Source organism: Scyliorhinus canicula, chromosome 1 (genome assembly GCF_902713615.1).
Source record: "Scyliorhinus canicula chromosome 1, sScyCan1.1, whole genome shotgun sequence".
Taxonomy (NCBI): domain Eukaryota; kingdom Metazoa; phylum Chordata; class Chondrichthyes; order Carcharhiniformes; family Scyliorhinidae; genus Scyliorhinus; species Scyliorhinus canicula.
Window position 1 is genome coordinate 233,396,854 of NC_052146.1, and position 27,004 is coordinate 233,423,857.

A 27,004-nucleotide genomic window follows, 5' to 3' on the forward strand; every position below is an offset into this window, starting at 1 on the left:
AACACACTGGAAATTCTGGGTCATGCTTGCAGACTGAACGGTGGTGTTCTGCAAAGTAGCCACCCAATATGCATTTGATCTCAGGGTATGATATTGCATTGTGAGCAGTGAGTGCAGTATAGTAAATTGGAAGAAATATTTCTAAATTGCTGCTTCAGTGGAAAGGTGTGTTTGGGACCTTCGGCACGGAGAGGAGGTTAAAGGGCAGGTGTTAATCTCCTGCACTTGCATGGATAGGTGCCTTGGGAAGGGGCGGGGCGGGGGGGGAGATAGGGTTTGGACAAAGGTGTCATGGTGGAAATGGTCCCTTCGGAATGCTGAAAGGGGAGGGCAGGGGAAGATGTGTTTGGTGATGATGGAAATGGCAGAGCATGATCCATTGAATATGGGGGCTGGCAGTTCAGCATCAAGCACAAGGGGAACCCTCTTGTGGTTCTGAACTAGAGAGGAAGGGGTGAGAGCAGGTGTGTGGGAAATGGAATGGATACTGTCGAGGCACCACTCAACCAAAGTAGAGGGGAAAAGATAACATTCCAGAGGAGCTAGCATGGAAGGCTGCATCGTCAGAGCAGATGTGACGTAGACAAAGAAACTGGGAGAATTGAATAGAATCCTTGCAAGGTGTGGGGGTCAGTGGCCTTTAAATGAGTATTTGTTGATAGCCTATCTCCAGAAGTGTTCCCTGCTTGCTTACTTCAAGCATGTTGCTTTTTAATATGTAATACCCATAGTCTCTCCTTCCTATCTCAGAACTTTATACCTATCTCTGTTGAGCCCCATTTGTCTGTGTCGTTAGTCAATTCTTTGCTGATTTAAAACATAGACTATTTGGGAATTTTTGCTTTTATTTTATGTCAGAAACCAGGGGGAAAATTGATTCAAAAGTTGAGGGGTAAATTTGGAAAACAATCAGTTTTATTTTGAACATCTGAAACATGTAAGTCTATTCTTTTGTTGTACAGATTTCCATGATTACAAAATACTGTCAAGTTATTGCAGAGGTAAGATTCATTTATAGTATTTGTGAATGAGCAGAACAGTACTCACTGAAAAACTGTATGGTTGAAGTAGAGCATTGTAGCCCCAGAACCAGGAAACAAAAATATATGCCAAAAGGTAATGCCGTTTTTATTTAAATGAACAATATATTGGAATCATTTTGTTAATAACCTAGATTTAGTCAATGTCAATATGCTTCATTTTGTATCACCGACAGCTTCCATTTGAGTTGTACATTTAAATGTAGAAAACGACCAAACCACTATGGAGAAGTTGCCAGCACTGCCCACATCCTGCGAAAGTATTAAAAAAAAAATGTATGACAAAAAATGGAAGCTGTTACAAAGAAGATGGTACGGGTGAGATTATTTCTCATCGTTTGTGTGATGTGGTTGCCGTTGCCAAAGCCAACACTTATTTCCCATTCCTATTCCTAATTGCCTTTGAGAAGGTAATGGTTTGCCACCTTGAACCACAATTGTCCTTGTAGTGCAGGTAATCCACACTGCTGTTAAGAAGGGAGTTCCAGGATTTTGATCCAGCAATGATGAAGGAATGGAGATATATTTCTAGGTCAGACTGGTTTGCGACTTGCAGGGAAACTGGCAGACATTGGTGTTTCCATACATCTGCTGCCCTTGTCCTTCTAGGTGGCACGGGCCGCAGGTTTTGCAGGTGCTGTCGAACAAGACTTGGCAAGTTGCTACAATGTGTTTTACACACTGCAGTCGCAATATACTGCCAGTGGAGAAGTGAATGCTTAAGGTGGTGGATGGGGTACCAGTCAAGTGGGCTGCTTTGTCCTGAATGGCGTTGAGCATCTTGAGTGTTTTTGGAGCTGCACTCATCCATGCAAGTGGGAAATATTCCATCAAACTGTTGACTTGTGCCTTATCAACACAAGTGGATGAGATAGCCGAGTTAAATTTTGGGTCAATGATGTTGATAGTGGGGGATTCGGCAATGGTAATTCTGTTAAACATCAAGGGGAAGTAGCTAGACTCGCTTGTTGGAACTGGTCCTTGCTTTGAGATCATGTATCCTGAATATTATTGCCACTTATCAGCCCAAGCCTGAATATTGTCCCGGATTTTCCTGCATGTGGGCTCAATCTACTTTGTTATCTAAGGAGTAGCGAATGGCACTGAATGCTGTGCACATCACTGAACATCCATATTTCTGACATGACGAGGAAGGAAGGTCTTTTCCTCAGCAGTGCCAAGGGTGGTCACCTCGCCTCTGGAAGTAACTCTTGTTCATGGTTGGACCAATTCTCCTAATGAGGTCTGGAGGCGAATGGTCCTGGCAAGGTCTGAATGGAACATTGGCGAGCAGATAATTAGTGCACAAATGCTGTGTAATAGCACTGTCAAAAGACACCTTCCATCACTTTCCTAATGAGCAGCATTAGACTAGGGTAGTAATTGCCCAGACGGATTTGCCCTGCTTTTTCTGGACAGACATACCTTTTACATTGTTTGGGTAGATATTCGTGATTTTGGAGCAAGAGGCAGTAAAGTTGGAATGTGGGTGGGTTAACTTTTATTAACCAAATCTTTCTCCTCTTTGATATTGTAAAGATTTTCCCAAAATTTGATTCAGAAACTAACTGATCCAAAAGCAAACTGATGAATCCTAACATGGATCATTTAAGGAGAGGCTTTGTTTCTGTGTCAGCAGATGCTGCCTGACCTGCTGAGCAATTCCAGCATTCTTTTGTTTTTATTTTGGGTTTTCAGCATCTGCAGCATTTTATTTTCATATGTCTGCAATCCACCCCCCCATCTACCAGAACCTCCCCCTGCCCATCTACCAGAACTCCAAGAGAATTTCCCTGAGCCAGTCATGCCTAGCAAACTAGGCCCTTTTACTACGAGGAGCCATGCTCCCAGCACAGTGATTAGCACTGCTGCCTCACAGCGTTAGGGATCCGGGTTCAATTCTGGCCTCGGGTGGCTGTGTGAAATTTGCACTTTCTCCCCGTGTCTGCGTGGGTTTCCCCCGCGTGCTCTGGTTTTCTCCCACAGTGCAAACATGTGCAGGTTGGGTGGATAGGCCATGCTAAAAAAACCCTTCTTATCCAAAAGGTCAGGTGTGGTTACTGGGTTACGGGGATAGGGTGGTGGTTTGGGCTTAAGTAGGGTTCTGTTTCCAAGGGCTGGTGCAGACTTGATGGCCCGAATGGTCTCCTTCTGCACTGTAGATTCTATGATTCTAAGTTCAATAAATTGGGCAGATATATAACCTGCTTCTCAACCACTGGTCACTTTGATACAATAGACTATGTCCCTTCAAGGTCTCTTACCCCATCTCTCATGCATATGTCAAAAAACATTTCCCCCTCAATTGAGGTAAGGTTCATAGGTAATTTTAAGGTCTCATTCCTCCGCTGTTTTTAAAGATGAAAGCGATTCACATTTCCTGCTTTCTAATCCAGTAGGATATTGCCTGATTGCAGTGAATTTTGCAGTATACTTGTGAGAGGATTTGTTATCTTAATCAGTTCCATCAGCATCCTTTGATGGATTTTCTGACCATAGAGTAACATACTACTCCAAACGTGACCAGGATTAGGCTGATGATTCTTGGTTATCAAGGTTCAGGACTTGACTGATGGATACAATCCTGAGGTAGTGAGAGGAGAATCGGAGGTCATAGGAACAAACAATATCGGACATTCCGACATTACCTGTTCCCTATACCCCCTGATCAACCATTTACTTGCTCTGCTTCTTCGAAATGCTCATGGATATCACCCTGACTTTTATATTCTGTCCATCCCCAGGACTGAAACTCTGTTGGACATTTTCTCCACTGGTCTCTCGGTTTCTTTTCTATTATCTTTGCATGTCTCATTGATTGCAGCCCCTGTGTTACTGTTTGCTATGTTGGCTCTTGTTTTGATGAAGATAACACATGAACAATCTCTTCCAGACATTTATCCTGCTTGTGTATAGTGTACTGGGTAGCTAGTTGGCTATTTAGCCTCGGAATTTATTTCTTGAGGGAGACAATTACTTCGTATTCATGAAGGCGTACTCTCCCTGGATTCTTTGCAGATCCAAGATGACCCACATCCTGTATGTCACACATTCAGTAAGCTTAACATCCACTATGACATCTCTATTTTTAACAAGTTAAAAAGATATATTTTTTTTACTTTGATAAAAAATAATTACTTCCTACTGTCAAAAACTCACCCCCAAGTCTCCAAATATAATAAATTTGAACTTGTAATAAAGTTAATTATGTACAGCACAAACTGTTGAGGCCTGTCCTGAAGAGAGAAAACTGAACTTTATCTGAAAGGCAAATATTGTCTCCGCTTCAGCTGTATAATAATGGCACTGAAACAACTCTCCATTGTAGCTGAAATTAAAATCAAAACAATTCAAATTGGTGGGTGGGGAAGAGGACCCTCCACCTCGCTCATAGAATAAGTTTATTGAAGAAGAGCATAGTTTAGAAGAGCAGAATTGAGACGATTCAAACTCGTCCAACAAAATGGTAGTAGGAATGGGTTTGTCAAGCTTCAAAACAGTGAACCAGCTGAGTGACATCCTTTCAATGTCTTGTTTGCAGATATTGAGATAAAAATTCTCCTCTGGAAAAAGTCGCAGACATTCTGCAATGAACAAACTGAATCCAATTTCTGCAGGAAATTGTAGGTATTCCAACACAGCTCCGCTTTCTGTCCCTACAAGTCACAGCCATCGAACGTTATAATTTCTGTGCAGGAGACTCTGGAATTTGGGGCCGAACCTTGTCCTGTTGACATTCTGCCCTGTTTTGATTGGCCTTTTTGACGATTCTGCTTGGGGCAATCACAGGTAGACCTTTCTCGTTTGTCATGTCAAAGGGGCATCCAGGGCTTCACCAATAGATTTTGCCTGTTTTATGCCTTAAAAAAGCTTAGTGGCCCCAAATGCTACCTCATCTAAAATAATCATCAATCCTAGAAGCAGAATGATCCCTGAGCAGTCAAAGATGTGGAGGATATATTTTTTAATTGGCACTCTTGGGTATCAGGAGTTCAGAGAGAATGGATCTGGGTCACTGATCCATTTAGTATCATTGATTGGCCCCGCAAACACACACTGGTGGTCTATTATGGTCATGTAAGCAACTTGGGCCCTGGGACTTAGGAAGGGATTCTTAACCTGGGGCAGGACAGATGGTAGTTCCAGCCTGCTCCCAGTCTGCAGGTAGAGCGAACCCAGAAACATAGACCATACAGAAGGAGGCCATTCGGCCCATCGAGTTTGCACCGACCCACTTAAATCCTCACTTCCACCCTATCCCCGTAACCCAATAACCCCTCCTAACGTTTTGGACACTAAGGGCAATTTAGCATGGCCAATCCACCTAACCTGCACGTCTTTGGACTGTGGGAGGAAACCAGAGCACCCGGAGGAAGCCCACGCAGACACGGGGAGAACGTGCAGACTCCACACAGACCGTGACCCAGCGTGGAAGCGAACCTGGGACCCTGGCGCTGTGAAGCCACAGTGCTATCCACTTGTGCTGTCTCAGACATACTTTGAAATACATTGGATGGTGCCCTAAAAATGCGTGTGGCAATTGCGACGGACAATAAATTGCACTAATCATTTCAATATTTTTAGCATCTAGCCAGTGCTAACTGTGCTGTTGATTGGCTGCACATCGTGAGTGGCTACTGCTTGCAGCTAACCTGCATTGCCTAATGCTAGTTTGCACTGATTAAGGAGGTGGTGCACTATGGTTGGAGCATATGCTGCTGGTAATGCAGGAGATGGTCTTGGTAAAAATTAAAGCTTGGCACAGGTAGGCAGAGTGGGCGCCAAGACTTCTAAATGTTGCAGTGGAAACCTCGGAGTAGGAGAAATGTGCTATATCTGAGGGGGAGTGGGGCAGGAGGTCTCCAGACATGAGCTCAGAAGACAGTTGGAATAGATAGCCCTGAAGGTCATTGTTAGGAGTTATATCCTGAGGATCCGGATGCACTTTGCAAATAGATCAGTGGTCTCACACCAGTTGTCAATGTCAGTGAATGCATCTTTAAATTCTATATCCCACTAACAGCACTACTCTCCTCAGCCACTTCGCAATTCACCACACTCCCATCACTCGCGTAGCAACAATCTCTACCATTCTGGACTCATACCTGATATTCATATGCTCACCCACACATCGCCCACTGTTGCAAATATCTCAACCATACCTCATGTGTTGTATGCACGGCCAGCTATTCAGCCATGACGACCACATAATTCAAGTAGAATGCACGGTATTTACTGGCACACTTTTCTTTGCAGGACAAGGTAGCACACAATCTCTGTTTTGGGCAATCATTCACTAACAACTATGATTGTCCACCAAAGAAACTCCATGTCACAGGTCGTGGATTCTGTGGGTTCTTGCATGGCTGATGAGCTCAATCCCAGAGCCGCATCTTCGACAGCACACTTGGCAGGTGTTTCTGGGAGGGGGGGGGGGGGGGGGGGGGGGGGGGGGGGTTGGTCCTTGGATTCGGGATTGCTGGTATTCCTTTCTCGGGCTCCTTTTTTTCCGGACCTCCTCTTGCAGTCGAGAGTTCTCAAAGAATTGTCCTTCATTCAGGAGGTCCCTACAGGTAGGTCTCTTCTGAGCAAGGGTCTCCCACGCATTGACATCAATGTTGCATTTCTTGAAGGAGGCCTTCAGGGTGTCTCTAAAGCGTTTCTTTGTCCACTTGTTTAGAACCTTCCTTGAGCTGGGTAAAGATTTCCTTTGGCAGTCGGGACTCTGGCATCCGAAGCACATGACTGACCCAGCGGAGTTGGCTTCAGATAATCATGGCCTTAATGCTGGTACTCTTGGCTCCTTCAAGGATGCTGATGTTAGTATGCCTGCCCTCGCAGTTGATGTGGTGAATCCATCCCAGACAGCATTGATGGTACTTCTCCAGTGCCTTGAGATGGCGTCTGTACGTCGCCCAAGTTTATGAGCTGCATAGAAGAGTTGGGAGGACAACATGAGTATCTTGATATCAGCACGGATATCGCGGTCATCAAAGACCCTCGTCCTTAAGTGTCTGCATGCGGCGTTCGCGGATTGGATACAATGTTGGATCTCCGCATTGATATCAGCCTTGGGTACGAGGCGGCTCCCCAGTAAGGGGAAATGTTCCGCGTTTGGGAGAGTTCCATCATTGATTTTGATGAAGGGGGAGACTGGATCTTATCTTGGGGCGGGTTTGGGAAAGGACTTGAGTCTTCTTGAGGCTGAGACTGATTCTTCGGTCTGCTTCTGTGAAGGTGTGGAGATTCTCTTCAGAGAAAGGAGATGGCATTCTCATCCACGTTCCAAGAGAGCAATATAAAGTTTTCCGTCAATCCTGTAGACGATGTCCACTCCATTGAGAAGGAGGGTGGCGGTGAAGATGGAGAAAAGGGTAGGGGTGATGACGCATTCCCGCTTGACTTCCTAAGGGTTCTGTCTTATTTCCTTGGTGAGAACTTTTTTGCCGATATGTGTCATGGAGGAGTCGGAGGATGTTGATTAATTTCTCTGGACAGCCGACCTTTGATAGGGTCTTCCATAGCACTTCCTGATTGAGTCAAAAACGTTGGGTCAGATCGGAGGATTTGGGCAATGATCTTCCAGGCGATGGAGAGTAAAGAGATTCCTCGGTAGATTCCACAGTTCGCTATGTTTCCTTTCTTGAAGATGGTTGCACCCCTGAAGTCAGTTGGGATTTATTTTCTGTCCTAAATTTTCAGGAACAGCTGATGGAAATGCTGGGTGATCTCTTCTCAAATCTCCGCTGGAATCGCATCCACCCCTGTGACTTTTCGATTTTTCATGCGTTTAATGACAGCCTCAACTTCATCCACACTTGGTGGGAGCCCAAGATCATAATTGATGGAGACTTACGGGATTTTTTCGAATAGGTCCTCATATGTGTATCACGGGAATAGGAGTTCTTTGAAATGTTCTCTCCATCAAAGACTGCTGTTTTCTCTGTCTTTCAGGAGGATTCCGTCCTTGCTGTGCACTGGTATGAGGACTAGGGTAATGTCTGGGGGCATTGAAGAAGCCCCAGATGCCGTGCTTGTTGGTGAGGAGTTACAGCTCCTTGGCTTTCTCAGACCACCATTGGTTCTTGGTTTCCCTAGTTCTTCTTTGTACCTCCACTGCGTCTGATTTGGCTCTCCTCTATGCCAGTGTTTTTAAAACTTTTTCTCCCGGGACCCACTTTTGACAACCAGCTGATCTTAGTGACTCACGCCATGTTCCCTTGACCTGTTATGCGAAAGGGGAGCCTGCTTGGTCCTCATGATCTTGCTTTTATTCATTATCTCATTATTCATTGACTACAGCTTCGCCTTCAACAACATAATCCCAGCCAAGCTCATATCAAAACTCCAAAACCTAGGACTTGGCTCCTCCCTCTGTTACTGGATCCTCGACTTCCTGACCCATAGACCACAATTAATAAGGATAAACAACACCTCACCCACGATAGTCCTCAATACTGGGGCCCTGCAAGGCTGTGTACTTAGCCCCCTGCTATACTCCTTATATATACACACAACTGTGGAGCAAAATTTGACCCCAACTCCATCTACAGGTTTGACACGACATCGGATCTCGAACAACGATAGGTCAAGAGTCTAAGAGGGAGATAGAGAACCTAGTGGAGTAGTGTAACGACAACAATCTCCCTCAACTTCAGCAAAACTAAGGAGCAGGTCATTGATTTCAGGAAGCAAAGCATTGTGCACACTCCTGTCTGCTTCAATGGTGCCAAGGTGGAGATGGTTGACACCTTCAAATTCCGAGTTGTGCACATCACCAACAATCTGTCCTGGCCCACCCACGTCGACGCTATGGCAAAGAAAGCACAACAGCATCTATACTTCCTCAGGAAATTTGGCATGTCCACATTGACTCTTACCAATTTTTACAGGTGCACCATAGTAAGCATCCTACCTGGCTGCATCACAGCCTGGTATGGCAACTGCTTGGCACAAGACCGTAAAGAACTACAGAGAGTCGTGAACATAGCCCAACCCATCACGCAAAACCGCCACCATCCTTTGACTCTGTCTACACCTCCTGCTGCCTTGGGAAATTGGGCAGCATAATCAAAGACCTCTCCCACCCAGGTTATTCTCCCTTCCAACTTCTTTTATTGGGCAGGAGATACAAAAGTCTGAGTGCACGCACTAACAGGTTGAAAAACAGCTTCTTCCCCGCTGTTACCAGTGTACTGAATAGCCCTCTTATGGACTGAACTGATCTCTTCACACATCTTCTCTACGGAGCAGTACTACACCGTATGCTTCACCCAATGTTTGTGTCTTTCAGGAGGGTTCCGTCCTTGCTGTGCACTGGTTTGAGGACTAGGGTATTGTCTTGGGGGCATTGAAGAAGCCCCAGATGTTGTGTTTGTTGGTGAGGAGATACAGCTGTGTATTTATGTATATCCTATGTTTTTTTTCATGTATGGAACGATGTGTCTGGACTGTACGCAGAACAATATTTTCCACTGTCCCTCGGTACACGTGACAATAAATCAAATCCAATCCCACTTGAATCCGGTTCAATGTGTCTATCAGGTGCAGATTTCAGCCAGTTTCTTTGTGCCGTCTTCATCTTTATGAAAACAGAAAGTCCGATCTCACGTATGTCGGTCGTTGTGAAGGGAAATTGCAACAAAATGCTTGTTTTACTCAGCACTGGATACTACACCAGAGATGCTACACCAGAATGCTGACAGCTTCATGGGCTTTTGGCACATTTTTAATAGGGTGTATGAGATAAGCTGAAGCAGCGTAGTCTTTTAACTTGGAGTCAGCCCTATGTTATTAATTGACACCTCGTCTCAACCGGAAAATAAATTTTTCACCCATCACTTCTCTTTCAAATTTTGAAACCTCTCTCATTTGGCAGTACTTCCCTGCACCTAACACACATGGGCTTTGCCTCCTTATTCACAATGTCACAATTGTCAAGAAATCATCTTTAAACATCTTTGTTCTGAGTTAAGTTTATTTTTTTCAGGGCCGTTAACTGGAGGCCCCAGAGCTCTAAGACTAGCTCTGCTCTGTCCTGCCTTGGACTCCTGAGCAGCTCTCTCCAGCAAATTCTGTTGTGCGATCCAATAGATAAACTGCCTATTTGAGCCTCTGGTTGTCTCTTACTTGCCAGCAGCTGCAAAATTGAAACACGTCTGCTTTGGCGGAAAAAACACGTCCCTGGACGGCGCTTTCCGTTAATTCTACAACAGTGTGCGTGACCCACTCTCTGCTGCTGCTTCTGGCTGGAAGACTCCATGCAGCCTAATCTGTATCTTCATTAAAAAGACATCCGAGGCTGCAATTCTGCATGTAAAAGCCGGCAGCGGCTGTTCAGTGCTTTTTCTGCGATCGCGACCACCGTGGCAGCGGTGGGGACCGATTGCGCCGTGACCCACCAGCAAACCGGAGTTTGGAAAAACCTGCTCTACAACTTGCTGGTGATGTCTTTTTGTCAGATGCGGAGAGCCTTCCTCTTCTTGTTGATGAGGTCTTGGATGGTGTGGTCGTGCTCATCAAACCAACCTTGGTGCTTCTGGTCTTGTAGCTGATGGTTTCTTCACAGCTTGAGATGATGGCTGACTTCAGCTCTTTCCAGTTTTTCTCCACTCTATTCAAATAAACGCTTTGGAGATTTTGAAGAATACATTGTTGGAAGTTCACAAGTACACTTGGCTCCTGAAGTCGCTCAACGTTGATCTTTTTTCTGAGCTGTTTCTTCATCTTCCACTGTTTCTGGTGGAGTTTGGTCAGCGAGGTTGTCTGATTAGCAGTTGTCTGCACTGAACAGCTTTTTGGTGATGAGGGCATCCTTTTGTCTCCGGATCGGACGCCGATGTAGTTGATCATGTGCCTCCATAAAGTCTTGTTTGTGGATGCTTCCAAGAAGTCTTGAACTTGTCAGGAGTTTAAGGCTCCCGATGGCATTGCTCTCTGGATCAACGGAACATTCAAGCGGCAAGGCGGCAATCGATGGAAAAGGGCACACAACCAGAGGAGCTAACTAGAGGGGACAAGTGTTGTTGTATAATCCCCATGGAGGAGACGTGCTGGCCATTGTTGGTGAGCCTATGGCCAGCGGTGGAACTGAAACCAGAGTTCACAACATCCTCATACCCAATTTTCATTTTCACATTTCACTCCTCCACCGCCTCGCCCCTTAAACTCTTCTGATGTACAAGATGCAGGTGCCCCTCTTGCCTTCTTGTCCTCTCTTAAGAACAACTTTATTCATGACCCTCTGTTCTTTCAGATCCCATGCAGTGCAGCCTGGTTGTGCAGTGGCCATCATTCGATTTCTTGGCAGCCATCAGCTCAGAAGCTGAGACTGTGTAATTTCGAAGATAACACAATAGTGGGATCTCCTTGTGTGGAGAACCTGTAGCAAGGGCAGGGAACAAAGATAGTGCAAGTACCAGCTCACTTGAGGGCGAGGTCACATTTCTGTTACAAAGGACTCGCATGACCATTTGGATGGAGCAGTGTCTGGACGATTGTTGATGGGTAGACACAATAAAATGCTTAGTGCAATTGGGGAGCCTACCAGTAAAACCTGCAGTCAATGGCAAGGAACATGGACAAGTCTGAGACTAACTTGATAGTGGGTTTTGTGCGATGAGTCTCTCTCGCCCTCTCTCTCTCTCTCTCCCTGCTGTGTGTGGCCTCTTTTCACTCACGTTATATTCCATGAAGGGAATGCCGACTGGTGCACCCATGTCACGCAGCTGCTGGTTCATGCAGAAACCTTGAAGTGAGCAAAGACTCTTCCAGCACCTGCCACACCACTTCCTGCAGACTTTTGCAACTTTTGAGGAGCTGTGGGAAGTACCGAATACTCGCAGGATTATAGTGGCAGCTTGAAGAAATTAAGAAACCTGTAAGTAGGTTTATTTATAAATCTTTATTTATAGTACTGGTTTGAGAGGGGCCCTTCCTGGTGCTCAGTGCATGTCCATCTGTGTGAGGTTAAGCAAGGGGCATCAGTTGGAACGTTGAGCTTCTAATGGGCGCAACTGAGTGAAATTGGTATTGCAAACTGGCTGGTTTCATGATCTGCCCACTCGGAAGAATCTGGAAGCCGTTCACTAAGCACTTGCATTAGCCATTTTGAAACTTTAGGGACACTTCCAGTGCCCACATGGTGGGAGCAAGTGATCCCAATTTCTCATCTATTGGTTCTAGTGGTAGGTTCGCCCTTGAGCTTTCCAATCATAATGTTGGCACATTGGGACACTTTTTTTTGTTGACCTTTCAAAGAGCTGCTATTGACCTTTCGTCTTTCCAGCAGCAGGCTTAGCAGTAAATGGATGCAGGTGGCATTTTAACTATAATTAAGAAAAAACAAAAAAGGAAACTCAGAAAATGTTGGCAAAATATTCATTTTTCTCATAATAGTCTCCTCATGAGTTTGCTGGAAGAAAATGAGGGAAGCCAGGATATATACCAGGAAAATCTAATACTACCGGGCGACATGGTGGCACAGTGGTGAGCACTGCTGCCTCACAGCACCAGGGACCTGGGTTTAATTCCGGCCTTGGGTGACTGTGCAGTTTGTACGTTCTCCCCAGATGCTCTGGTTTCAAACCACAGTCCAAGGAAATGCAGAACAGGTGGATTGGCCATGCTAAGTTGACCCTTAGTGTTCAGGGATATGCAGGTTAGGTTATGGGTTACAAGGACAGGGGGAGTTTGCATGAGTAGAGTGCTCATTTGAAGGGTCGGTGTAGACTCGATGGGCTGAATGGTCTTCATCTACACTGTAGGGATTCTATGATACTCACAAACACTAAGCAACTGCGCCAATAAATGGAGGCTTTGTTTGCAGTGTCACTGCCTTTTGAAGGCATTTCATTCGGGGTGCAATTATACAACTATGTCATGTTCTGTAGACTGATTTTCTGACTGCTTTCATCACAGTTAGAGCATTGCCTTCAACTGCAATGTCTGTGGCTCAGAGGGCCTCGTGGGGATATCTGAGATAGATGCTAATTTGCAGCACATCAAACAGGTGACTGAGGAGCCATTGCTCATGTCATCTTAATTCATTAATTATTTTCCACATTTGGAAAGCATTAGTTGTATGATTTTTATCATGTCGCTGGATTCCCCAAAGTCCAGGCAGTCGTTGAAGGCACTCGTCTAGCTATATGCACAGTCGGCAAACTTTTCTTATAAGCAGGCTCCAAGGGCTCTGAATTGGTGGGATTTGAAGCTGCAGAATATCGCAAACTTTCCCTCTGACCACCAGGTGCCTGTATCTTCAATGGCACAACCTCTTGCTGTTCCTCATGTGTGCACTGCTTGTAACTCAATGGTATCTCCTCAAATTCTCTTATCTCATTTCTCCAAGGTAGATGTAACTGTGCTTAAATTTTCGGTGAGTGATGTCTATGATGCGAGATACTTTGAGGTGCTGTTTGCTATTGCCCGGATTACTGGTTATTTCCTCCGACAAGCAGAAAGAAACCTGTGCGCATTAAAATGCTGATGGCGGAGGTTCCCTTCCATCAGTTTGTGTGGCAATGTACTGAGTGACCTGGTGTTATTCTTGGGTGTATGTCACTGAGAAGGCAAGAGGAATAACAGCTGGGCAGGCTTCTTCCTTTGCATGCTCACTGCAATTATTTCTTGTGCATCCTCCTTGAAGAAATTCTGGATCTCTTCTGAAGGGGAAAGAGTTGACCCTCATTTGTTTTTTGTGTGTTGTTGTTGTCTAGCAATTCCAATGTTTCTGGAGAGGTCATATCTGTGGATTTATTTATTTTTCATTTTATTTTTCTGATTGCACTTAGCTTTCCATGACCCGTTGTCGTAATTACCCGAAGGTTTTAACTTTTCTGCTACATTTTGTCACCAGTATGTTCCCTGTGGACATTGGGCGTGATTCTCCGCTCCCCACGGCGGGTGGGAGAATCGCGGGAGGGCCCCCCGACAAATTCCACGCGCCCCTGGTGCCCGCCTTGATTCTCCCCCCCCCCCCCCCCCCCCCGGCTCAGAAGAATCGCCACTCGCCGTTTTTCAGGGCGAACGGCGATTCTCCGACCCGGATGGCCTGCCGTTTGTGGTCGTTTCACGACGGCGGCAAACACACCTGGTCGCTGCCGTCGTGAAATGGGAGTGAGAAGCCCGTTTGGGGCTTGTAGGTGGCCTTGCAAGGAAAGAGCTGTGCTCGGGGGGGGGGGGGAGGGGACAGGCCCGCGATTGGTGCCCACCGATCATCCGACCGGCGTCCAAATCGGACGCACTATTTCCCCTCCGCCGCCCCGCAAGATCAAGCCGCCAGGCTGAGGGGAAAGACGGCCACCGTGCATGTGCGGGTTCGTGCCGTCAGCGTCATGACGTCAGTCGCACATGCGCGGGTTGAAGCCGGCCAACCTGCGCATGCGCTGCTGACGTCATTAGGCGTGCCGGCTGCATCATTCTTGGCGCGACGCGCCCGCGGCCGAGAGTTACAGAGCGCCGCTCCTAGCCCCGCCGGGAGGGGAGAATAGGGGGCGAGGAGCGGCCTCCGAGGCCGTCGTGAAACTCGGCCGAGTTCACGACGGCCCTCCCGATTTTTCCCGGGAGTGGAGAATTCCGCCCATTATCTCTGAAAAGCTACAATTGGGAGGGGGGGAGGCGAGAAAGAGGGGCCGAGTGGAAGTTTTGTCAGGCTGCGTTGAGGGTGCTATTTGTTCATCTGCATAGTCACGCATCTCTTAAGTGATGAGCACTGGTTCTTTCCATTTAAAACTGATTTGGACCTGAACTAAAAGCAGCCCCATGTAACTTTGTTTGGGATTTCTGAGGGGATTTGGGGGCGGTTGGAGGAGGAGGAGAGAGAGAGGTGATGGAAGTGTGGATGGGGGGATGGATTTGACTCCTCGTACTCGAGCCACTGTTTGCTGTAACCGAAGACTGTATTTTTGTGTAGGTAATTGTTGATACAGTATTGCATCAGTGTTTGGACTGTCAGAGGACACATTGTTTTGCTAGCTCCTTGTTGTAATGCACCATCACACAGCTAATATATTTTATATTCCAACAAGTGGAATTCAAAATTTGGGTCATTTTGTTCCTCGATATATCTAGGACAGCAAACAATAGATATGGGAAAAGAGTGCTTACCTAGCAAGATTTCTGCAGATTCTGTGCTGCAGTTGTTAATGGGAATTGTTCAATGTATAATTCTGTCAGACAATTTCCTGGCAGAACTAGCTGGTAAGGATGGTTGGGAGTGGGGAGTAGAGTGTGTGGGTCAGCATAATTTTGTTTTTACCTTTGGGACACTGGTTCAGGTCCAGTTTTAAGCCATTGGTTTAAAGTTCCTCCATTTTACTTCAGCTGCTAAGATTTGGAGTTAAAGTAAATTTGGGGCAGTTTCAATTCAATTATGTTGTACAAGGTGACTGGTGGGGAAGGCGGGGGGGGGGGTGTTAAGTAGTGTTTTTCAAACTTTTTTTCCGGAGACTCCTCTTTACCAACCAGCGAACCTTGGGGACCCACGGGCTGATCTTCGCGACCCTCGCTGGCTGACCTTCGCGACCCATGCCGGCTGACATTTGCAACCACACCGGCTGACATTGGCACAATTAATAAATCCATACCTTAAAAACTCGTCTTTATACCGCTTTGTGCCTGATTTTAGCTTCTTCTTAATGGGCTGTTCACCAGAGGCCCTGGAGTTCACACCACCACTGCTTTGTCCTGTTGTGGATTCTCCTGAACAGTTCACACCAGCACTGCTTTGTCCTGTTGTCGCCCCTCCTGAGCCGCTCAGTCCAGCAGGTTTAGTTGTGAGATCCTGGCCTGTTTGTGTCTCTGTCCCTGTCTTCCTTATAACAAAATGATCCATTTTAAATTTTAATTGCTGCTGGCAAAATGGAGGAATTGCAATCGCGCCCAAAGCACATGACATCAGCGTTCGGGGCGCGTGACCTGCTGTCTGCCTCGCTTCAGCACGCTGATGTCAGGAGGAGGCGGTGCTTCTCCCTGGGTGCCGCACATGTGCACTGATGAGCGGGTACGCATGCGCAGTGCGCCCGCATTTTTTTAATATGGTCGCGGACGTCATTTTCAAAGCCGTTAGCAGCCGGCATTGTTAAAAGCCAGCTGCTGGGGCTGTTACATGTGAATTCACGCAATTGGGAACACCGTGATGGATGGCTCTGCGACCATCCCGACAACCACCCGTGGGTCGCGACCGCCACTTTGAAAATGGCTGAAGTAGTAGATAGTGGGAAAGGAGACGGGAGAAGAGTTTGAACGGCTACTCAGTAACTGACTGTAGAATTACTTCACACAGACCACCTGTTGTCAGTGTTGAATTTCCATGCACTGACATCGTTATCATGATGAGTGCAATATTGACTGTTTTTTATAGAGTTTGACAGCAAAAAAAGCCACAAATTTCCAAGGTTTGTTCAGCATTTTTAATAAAAACTATAGGCTGGTTAGCTTAACTTTTGTAGTGGGGTAAATGCTTGAATCTATCATCAAGGAAGAAATAGCGAGAGGTTTGGATAGGAATTGGCCTACTGAGCAGACGCAGCATGGGTTCATGAAAGGCAGATCATGTTTAACTAATTTTCTGGAATTCTGTGAGGACATTACGAGCGCGGTGGGCAACAGGAAACCGGTGGATGTGGTGTATCTGGATTTTCAGAAGGCGTTCGACAAGGTGCCGCACAAAAGGCACAAGATAAAGGTGCACAGTGTTGCGGGCAGTGTATGAGCATGGATAGAGGATTGGTTAACGAACAGAAAACAAAGAAGTGGGGATAAATTGGTTTTATTCTGGTTGGCACAGTGGCTAGTGGTGTGCCTCAGGGGTCAGTGTTGGGAATGCAATTGTTTACAATTTACACAGATGATTTGGAGTTCGGAGATCAAGTGTAATGTGTCAAAATTCGCAGCTGACACCAAGATGAGTGGTAGAGTAAAGCCTGCCGAGGGATATGGATAGTTCAAGTGAGTAGGTAAGGGTCTGGCAGATGGAGAACGATGTTGGTAAATGTGAGGTCATCCATTTTGGTAGGAATAATAGCAAAATAGACTATTATTTAAATGGTAAAAAATTGCAGCATGCTGCTGTGCAGAGGGACCTGGGCGTCTCCTTCATGAATCGCAAAAAGCTGGTTTGCAGGTGCAGCAGGAGACTGGGACTAAACTCATTGGAATTTAGAAGAATGAGGAGGGATCTTATAGAAGCATATAAAATTATGAAGGGAATAGATAAGCAGGGAGGTTATTTCCACTGGCAGGTGAAAATAGAAATGGGGCATAGCCTCAAAATAAGGGGGAACAGATTTAGGACTGAGTTGAGGAGGAACTTCTTCACCCAAAGGGTTGTGAGTCTGTGGACTTCCTTGCCCAGCGAACAGTTGGGGCTACCTGGTTGAATGTTTTTTAAGGCAAGGACAGATAGAACAGTAAAGGAATTAAGGAATATGGTGAGCGGGTGGGTAAGTGGAGCTGAGTCCACAAAAAGATTAGCCTGATCTTATTGAATGGCGGAGAAGGCTCAAGGGGCCAGATGGCCTGCTCCTGTCCTTGTTGTTCTTCTGTTCTTATCTGTCATCAAGCACAATCTGACAGGAGAGGATGCAGGTCCTGGACCCCATATTGGAACCACACGTGTTCCAGAGTTGGGGATTTTATGGATTTGGGTCTTTTATGGTGCACTTTCATAATATGAAAGAAGTATAAGAAGTAAAAACTAAAAGTAAAGACTAATTTTATTTTGTTGTTTTATTACTTCATTATTTTACTTTATTATTTTCATGAATTACATCTCGTAGGTAGCACAGTGGTTAGTGCTGCTACCTGACAGTGCCAAGGACCCGGGTTGAGTTCCGACCTTGGGTGACTGTCTGTGTGGAGTTTGTACGTTCTCCTCGTGTGTGCGTGGGTTGTCTCCGGGTGCTCCGGTTTCCTCCCACAGTCCAAAGATTTGCAGGTTTGGTGGGCTGGCCTGGTTAAATTGTCTCTTGGTGTCCAGGGATGTGGAGGTTAGGTTAAGGGGTTATTGGGTGAGCAGCATAGTGGTCCTAGGTAAGGTGCTCATTGAGAGGGTCAGTGCAGACTCAAGGGCCGAATGGCCTCCTTCTGCATTGTAGGGATTCTACGGTAACTGAAGATGAATCGACATCAAAAGGAATGTCTGAGGTTGCTGCTTTACAGACAGTGCGGAAGGTTCAGGCTCTGTCCTACTACCTTTAAACATTTCCTGCAGCTTAAGTTGTTTCTGATCTTTGGGCCTTTATTCTAGGAACACCCTTGTATTTTGTAAACCTACATAGCATGCTGCCCTGAGCTCTTCTGTTCCATCCCTTGAATCAGTTCCGCTTAATGCTTATGCACCTATCAATAGATACTTTTTCCTGTTTATTGAATGCACCATTTTCATTGCCATCATTACCAAACTTATTCTCTTAATTCTTATTCATGACAAAGTTGCATATTCAACTGCCTCTGATTTGAAGGTGAACCTGACCATCATTGTCAATATTGTAAAAATCCTCATCAGCACCTTTGTCCAACAACAGCACATGACGAACCTTTTTTCATATGCCAATAAATCTTCAACTTTTTTTATCCTCAAGCACAAACTATTAAAATCGGGTTCACTTTCATCTTCGCCATTTAGGAACCTGGTAAATGGCAACAAGTTGTGCCATCCGTTTATCAAAATATTTTGTGGTACGTTGACCCAGGCCTTCACCGCACTCCAGAGTGTAAATTTACCATTGTAAATTCCAAGCGTCTGTTGCATGCAGTGAGAATTGTATATGCAAATTCAACCTTGTACCAGCCTTGAATGCTTTGGTCCATGGACCGGATGAGGGACGGACATACAGTTGGGGGACAAATAAATTCCGAAAATATTGTGTTTGATGAGGAGTTCTGTATTGCACTATTATGGTTCTCCATACCAGTCAAGGAAAATTGGTCTTGTCATCCATGTGTACTTATTGGCCTTATAGACAAAACAAAAAGCTCTGATCCCCTGAAAAGACCTATGGTTATGGCTTTTACCAGTAATGAGCAATTTACACCTGTGTGTACTTAATGCCTTTGAACATCTGAGAACAATCAGCGATTTGAATCCCATTGGTGTTGTTTCATCCACAGTTACATAGGATTTCCTGGGAACGTATCTCCAGTATAATGAGGTCTCATCAGCATTGTACACGGCTGTGTTGTTAATCCTCCTTATATTATCGTGGTAAGATCATCTAATTATATCTGTGCAGCTTCATGGTGAGCTGAAGCCACGGTAGCACAGTGGTTAGCACTGTTGCTTCACAGCACCAGGGTCCCGGGTTCGATTCCGGTTTAGGTCATTGTCTGTGCAGACGTGATGGGCTGAATGGCCTCCTGCATTGTAGGGATTCTATAATTCTTACTTTGTGGCTGTTATATGCAATGTCTAATGCTCGTGCAATGGCATGGTCTCGTAGGTGTACGTCCAAAATTTGACTCCTGCCTGTGTAAGTGCTGCTGACTGCTTAGAGACCCAAATCTTCCTGAAGGTCCCTTCCCTGATTACCAATGGAGAGGCTCCTGTGTCCACCTTCATCTCCGCTTTCTGTCCATCGACTTTGACTGTAGCATAAGGTAAAGCAAAGTCGCCATTGTCCCAAATGACCATAGCTGCTTTCCCCTTTTGAGGGGGAGAGCTGACTGGTGGGGGGGGGGGGGGGGGGGGGGGGGACCGCCGACTGAAGCTTCCTTACATTTGAAGTTCCCTACTCAACCTTCGACTTTCTCTGCATCCCAAGCACTTCTTCTATAAATGCCCTGTCTTGTTGGACTGGTGACAAACAGCGTCCATAAACTTACAATGATTTGAATAGTGTGACCCTCCAGACGTAAAACATTCCACCGACTTCATCCTTTTTACTTACTGTTTATTTACTACTTGATGCAGTGCACCTGCGTCCGTGCCGCCAATGGCCTTCTGAATATCTTTTGCATTATTGGCAGCCATTTCCATGCCCTGAGAAATTTCTGGAGCCTTCTTAAACGCAAGTGTGGTTTATCCCAGAAAATGCCACTGAATGCTGTCCTTGGTAATACCACAAACTAGTCTGTTCCGAAGCATGTCTTCCAAAACTGTCCCAAGCTCGCGTTGTTCAGAGAGCTGGTGCAATTCAACAACAAAGTTAGCTCCAGACTGTCCTATCTTCTGAAAATGATGATTGGACTTGAAATGTTGTACAGTTGCTGAAGGCTTAGGGTTGTGGTGATTCTGAATGAGTGTAACTAAATCTGCAAGTGAAATGTCCCCTGGATTCCGTGGTGTAGCTAAATTTGTCACGAGCTTGTAAGTCTTCACCCCACACACATGCACTCTGGAGAATTGAGCACTTTCTAGCCTCTGCTGTAATCCCATTTGCCAAGACAAAAGCGTTTCCACGTATTCAGTTGTCCTTCTCTTCTACAAACACACGGATAGACCCAAACATAGCCATGGCGTTGCTAACTTGTCTTCCGTCGGCAAACTTAGCAAAACTGTTTTCTTAAATAAATTTAGAGTACCAATTAATTCTTTCCAATTTAAGGGGCAATTTAGCGTGCCCAATCCACCTACCTTGCACATCTTTGGGCAGCACGGTAGCACAGTGGTTATCACAGTTGCTTCGCACTCCAGGGTCCCAGGTTCGATTCCTGTCATGGGTCACTGCCTGTGTGGAGTCTGCACGTCCTCCCCGTGTGTGCGTGGGTTTCCTCCGGGTGCTCCGGTTTCCTCCCACAGTCCAAAGATGTGCAGGTTAGGTGGATAGGCCATGATAAATTGCCCTTGGTATCCAAAAAGGTTAGGTGGGGTTACTGGGTTACGGGGATAGGGTGGAGGTGTGGGCTTAAGTTGGCTGCTCTTTCCAAGAGCTGGTGCAGACCTGATGGGCCGAATGGCCTCCTTCTGCACTGTACATTCTATGATCTTTTGGTTGTGGTGGTGAAACCCATGCAAACATGGGGAGAATGTCACACGGACAGTGACCCAAAGCCGGGATCAAACCTGGGACCTCGGCGCCGTGAGGCAGCAGTGCTAACCACTGCACCACCATGGTGTCCTGCAAAACTGTGTTGAACGTGGTGAAGCTCTAATTACTTTTATTCTTGTTGCGAAAATGATTATGGCAACTTGACCACAAAATGGTATCCGAAACTCAGTTAATAAATAAGTAAAGTTAATCTTCTTTAATATATCAAAATAACAAAGTTTAAAATACAGTATGGACTCAAAAGCTAAATGTTGAAATAGCTGTAACAATAAAATTAGAACTAACAACCGTTAAATACAAATTTACACTGTCAATGACATCGCAGCACTTACTGATGACATCAGCAATTAATTTAAGTAAGAAGATGTATAATAATAACACTCCATATCAGTTTTATACTCCCTTTGCCATGATCATGAATGGATAAAAAATTCACATTCTTCAAGGTTTATTGAGTTTATCTGGATTTGAGTTCATAAACTCAATAAACCAGATGATGAACTCAAATCCAGATAAACTCAATAAACCAGATGATCTGTGAAGCACGGTAGCACAAATGACTATCACTGTGGCTTCACAGCGCCAGGGTTCCAGGTTCGATTCCCCGCTGGGTCACTGTCTGTGCGGAGTCTGCACGTTCTCCCCGTGTCTGCGTGGGTTTCCTCCGGGTGCTCCGGTTTCCTCCCACAGTCCAAAGATGTGCAGATTAGGTGGATTGGCCATGCTAAATTGCCCTTAGTGTCCAAAAAAACGGTTAGGAGGGGTTATTGGGTTGCGGGGATAGGGTGGAAGTGAGGGCTTAAGTGGGTCAGTGCAGACTCGATGGGACGAATGGCCTCCTTCTGCACTGTATGTTCTATGATTTCCAGTTTATTCTCTATTTGGTGTGTGTGAGAAATATAAAATAACATTTTTTATAATATTTTGATGCCAAATATTCATTAGTGTTTGTAATTATTCTTATTAGGTGTCCAAGAATATTTATAGTTATTTACATGGTGGGAAATACCATGTAGACCGTTCAGGGTGGGGATTACTTTGGCTCTCTCAAATGCATTTTTGCATCAGATGTCAATGGAATACGTTTTTAAATCATTTTTGAAGTTGTCTTCATTTAAAAAAAATTATGGGCTGGATTCTCCATTTGGGAGACCAGTGTTCCCACCAGAACTGATCAGCATACGATTTGCGTTTCCATTGGTAGTGCTATTCGTTCAGTAACCCAAGACATGAGGCCAGCACTCTGCCGGCGTGAATTGGAAGCAATTCCCAGCAAAGCGGGCGATGTAACTGCTGTGGCTGGAATTTGTGCTAAAGATCCTGACAAGCTGGAGCTTTATAAGCATTCCACTCCCCACACACTCATTCTAGCCACAAAGCTGCCCCTAATTTCAGGAGTGGAAGTGGACCCGCTGCTCCATGCCAATGAGGAGAGGAGGGACACCCTCTTCCCCAGGGTGGGCTACAGACTCCAGCCCTCCTGAACAGGGCCTACGAGGAGGTGGCAGCAGAGGCAGTCAGTGCTGTCAGCCTCATTAGGAGGAGACAGCTCGTGATCCTGAGGGGTGGGTATCACTATTGAGGCCTCTCCTCTGAGAGGGGCAGTGTGCCAGGCAGGGTTGCAAAGGCTACAGTGCAGGTGTCCTTTGGTTAAGGTGAGCTCTTCTAATCCCCTGCTTCTTTTGCAGTGGGACTGCGCTTCTGAAGAAGAAGAAGAAATCGCTTATTGTCAGAAGTAGGCTTCAAATTAAGTTACTGTGAAAAGCCCCTAGTCGTCACATTCCGGCGCCTGTTCGGGTAGGCTGGTACTGGAATTGAACCGTGCTGCTGGCCTGCCTTGGTCTGCTTCCAATACCTGGTGAGCCAGTGATTGACTCTGGCCATGCCCATCCCCTTAACGATTCAGATGGGATCTAAGACTTTCCGAGCATACGGGCAAGGTGGGCTCCCACATCATTAAAGGCTCTCTGAACATTTTGAGGCTAGTGAGCAGTCAGGAGCCTGTGTGTAGCCCCAGAGGGGTGTGTTCAAATCAGACTGCAGCAATTGCGGGCTGAGCCAGGCCACCCCGATCCTGAAGGAGACATCCCGAGTCTATGGACTTGGCACCAAGTCATTCCCTGGTACTCTCTCTCTTACCCCCCCCACCCCTGCTCAGGCAACCAGAACCCAGCAAGCCGGACGCGTTTTGAGAGTTTTTGAATTTTTAAAATCTCTCGCACCCCATCAACAGTCATGGCACCCTGGCCCCACTTTTAAATACTTGCAGCAATTGGTACGTGTGACTTCCACCTGAGAGGGATGGAGCATCGTGGAGGGATGGAGCATGAAGTATCAAACCAGCCGTGAGATTAAAATCCATGCAAATGGTGGTTTTGCATGTGCCCTCCGGTGCATGCCGCAAACCTCTCTAATACCCCCAGCGGTACTTCTGTGGTGGGAAGCGGGAATTCATCCCAATGCCTGAAAGTTTAATTGGGCTTTTTGAATTATTTTGGTATATGAAAGACACCTTTTGTAACCATACATATTGTTACCTTCCAGATATTTATCTTTCTGGCAAACCATGACTGAACACCACGGCCTGATCAATGAATGCCCACTTCTGTTACCTCAGAACAAACAGAAGACTGTGTTTGATGGATTCATTATGGTTAAGGTACAGTACTTGTGTTAGATAATGATTGGTAAATACCAGCATCACTAACATGATCGAATTTCTGTTTGTGCAGAAAGTCACGATAAGAGAGAACATGTGGTAAATGGGGGGGGAACAAAAACAATTTTGCCTTTTTTTTTAATAGAATTTACAGTGCAGAAGAAGGCCATTTTACCCATCGAGTCTGCACCGGCCCTTGGAAACAGATCCCTACTTAAGCTCTAGCCTCCACCCAATCCCCGTAACCCAGTAATCCCACCTAACCTTTTGTTTGGACACTAAGGGCAATTTAACATGGCCAATTCACCTAATCTGCACGTCTTTGGACTGTGGGAGGAAACCGGAGCACCCGGAGGCAAACCACGCAGACACGGGGAGAACATGCAGACTCTGCACAGACAGTCACCCGAGGCCGGAATTGAACCCAGGTACTCTGTCGGTTGTGTCCTGTGTTTGTCTTCTGAGGAGGTCGGTGTGGTTTTTGCTGTGGCGCGTTGGAAGACAAACACAGGACACAACCGACAGAGTACCCTTCGTCATTCAGTACTTTCCCAGAGTGGAGAAACTACGACATCTTCTTCGCAGCCTCCCACACGTCATCGATGAAGATGAACATCTTGCCAAGGTCATCCCCACACCCTCACTACTTGCCTTCAAACAACCGGGCAACCTCAAACAAACCATTGTTTCCAGTAAACGATCCAGCCTTCAGAACAGCGACCACGACACCACACAACCCTGCCATGGCAATCTCTGCAAGACGTGCCAGATCATCGACATGGATACCACCATCACACGTGAGAACACCACCCACCAGGTACGCGATACATACTCGTGCGACTCAGCCAACGTTGTCTACCTCATACGCTGCAGGAAAGGATGTTCCGAAGCGTGGTACATTGGCGAGACCATGCAGACGCTGCGACAACGAATGAACGGACATCGCGCGACAATCACCAGACAGGAATGTTCCCTTCCAGTCGGGGAACACTTCAGCAGTCAAGGGCATTCAGCCTCTGATCTCTGGGTACGCGTTCTCCAAGGCGGCTTTCAGGACGCGCGACAATGCAGAATCGCCGAGCAGAAACTTATAGCCAAGTTCCGTGCACATGAGTACGGCCTCAACCGGGACCTGGGATTCATGTTGCATTACATTCATCTCCCACCATCTGGCCTGGGCTCTCAAAATCCTACCAACTGTCTTGGCTTGAGACAATTCACACCTCTTTAACCTGGGGTTACCCCTATCTCTGGATCTGTAAAGATTCAATTACCTGCAAATGCTTGCATTCTAAGCATTGTCTGGCATCTTTGAATTTGTCTATATATATGTTTCTGGAACATACCTCTTCGTTCACCTGAGGAAGGAGCAGTCTTCCGAAAGCTAGTGTTTGAAACAAACATGTTGGACTTTAACCTGGTGTTGTAAGACTTCTTACTGAATTGGAAAATGTCATTGACTTTGTTTCCAATTTCTACCCTTCTGTCACCTTTTCCTGTTCCATCTCCGACTCTTCCCTTCCTTGACTGTTCTGTCTCCATTTCTGCAGATAATCTATCAGCTATTATTCACCATGAACCCATGGGCCCGTACAGCTGCCTTGACTATGCTTCCTTAACCTCCATCCTGTAAGGACTCCATTCTATTCTCCCAGTTCCTCCGTCTTGGTCACTTCGGTTCTGATGATGGAACCTTCCACAACGGTGCTTCTAAGACGTCCCTTTCCTCACCGAGGATTTCCACTCAACATGATCGAGAGGGCTCTCCACCATATCCGATCCATTTCATGCATTTCTGCTCTCGCCAGTTACTCTCCTCCCAGAACCACAATAGGGCTCCTTTTAGCTTTCCCTTCCACCCCCATCAGCCTCTGTATTCAATGAATCATCCTTTGCTATTTTCCCCAGCTCCAGCATGATGCCACCATCAAACACATCCTCTCCCCTCAGCAATTCAGGCCTGGCGTGACTGTGTGGAGTCTGCACGTCCTCCCTGTGTGTGCGTGGGTTTCCTCCAGGTGCTCCGGTTTCCTCCCACAGCCAAAGATGTGCAGGTTAGGTCAGGTTATGGGGCTGGGACAGGGGAGTGGGCCTTGGTAGGGTGCTTTTTCAGAGTGTCAGTGCAGACTCCGGACCGAATGGCCTCCTTTCTGCATTGTCGGGATTCTATGCATTTTGTCTCAACTGTCAAAATGTGAGCAGATTTTTCAGAGTAGGTTGTTAGATATGGATTAGCTTGAAGCTTCCTCAGTGAGATGGAAGATCTGGATAAAAATATATATTTTTAGCTTTATTGTTACAGAGCATCAACCGTCCGGCAAAAACCTCTAGATAGAGCTGATTAATTGCAATATTTTGGCAGACTTCTCATTTGTTCTTATTTATTTATTTTTAAAATAAATTTAGAGTACCCAATTCATTTTTTCCAATTAAGGGGCAATTTAGCATGGCCAATCAACCCACCTTACAAATCTTTGCGTTGTGGGGGTGAAACCCACGCAAACACTGGGAGAATGTGAAAACTCCAAAAGGAACTTAAGCAAGGAGTCAGGAGGGCTAGAAGAGGTCACGAAAAGTCATTGGCAAATAGGGTTAAGGAAAATCCCATGGCTTTTTACACGTACATAAAAAGCAAGAGGGTAGCCAGGGAAAGGGTTGGCCCACTGAAGGATAGGCAAGGAAATCTATGTGTGGAGCCAGAGGAAATGGGCGAGGTACTAAATGAATACTTTGCATCAGTATTCACCAAAAGAGAAGGAATTGGTGGATGTTGGATGTTAAGTCTGGAGAAGGGTGTGTAGATAGCTTGGGTCACATTGAGATCCAAAAAGACGAGGTGTTGGGCATCTTGAAAAATATTAATGTAGATAAGTCCCCAGGGCCTGATTTGATCTACCCCAGAATACTGAAGGAGGCTAGGCAGGAAATTGCTGAGGCCTTGACAGAAATCTTTGGATCCTCACTGTCTTCAGGTGATGTCCCAGAGGACTGGAGAATAGCCAATGTTGTTCCTTTGTTTAAGAAGGGTAGCAAGGATAATCCAGGGAACTACAGGCCGGGAAGCCTTACGTCAGTGATAGGGAAATTACTGGAGAGAATTCTTCGAGACAGGATCTACTCCCATTCGGAAGCAAATGGACGTATTAGTGAGAGGCAGCATGGTTTTGTGAAGGAGAGGTCATGTCTCACTAACTTGATAGTGTTTTTTGAAGCGGTCACAAAGATGATTGATGCAGGTAGGGCAGTGGATGTTGTCCATATGGACTTAGTTAGGCCTTTGACAAGGTCCCTCATGGTGGACTGGTACAAAAGGT

General features: G+C 46.0%; 1 protein-coding gene across 7 annotated transcripts in view; it reads left to right on the forward strand.

Moving 5' to 3' along the window:
• The window catches only part of fancl (FA complementation group L), a 102,385-nt gene that overhangs the window by 2,900 nt on the left and 72,481 nt on the right, over positions 1–27,004 (forward strand). For 3 of the 7 annotated variants that reach the window (XM_038809355.1, XM_038809366.1, XM_038809373.1), the window contains exons 2-3: positions 963–1,001; positions 23,576–23,690. In XM_038809355.1, the coding sequence (XP_038665283.1) occupies positions 23,598–23,690 (93 nt within the window). In that variant the 5' untranslated portion in view covers positions 963–1,001; positions 23,576–23,597. Of the gene's footprint in view, positions 1–962; positions 1,002–19,172; positions 19,249–23,575; positions 23,691–27,004 lie in introns of those variants that run through there. The other 4 variants (XM_038809346.1, XM_038809391.1, XM_038809382.1 and 1 more) reach the window with 3 other exon arrangements.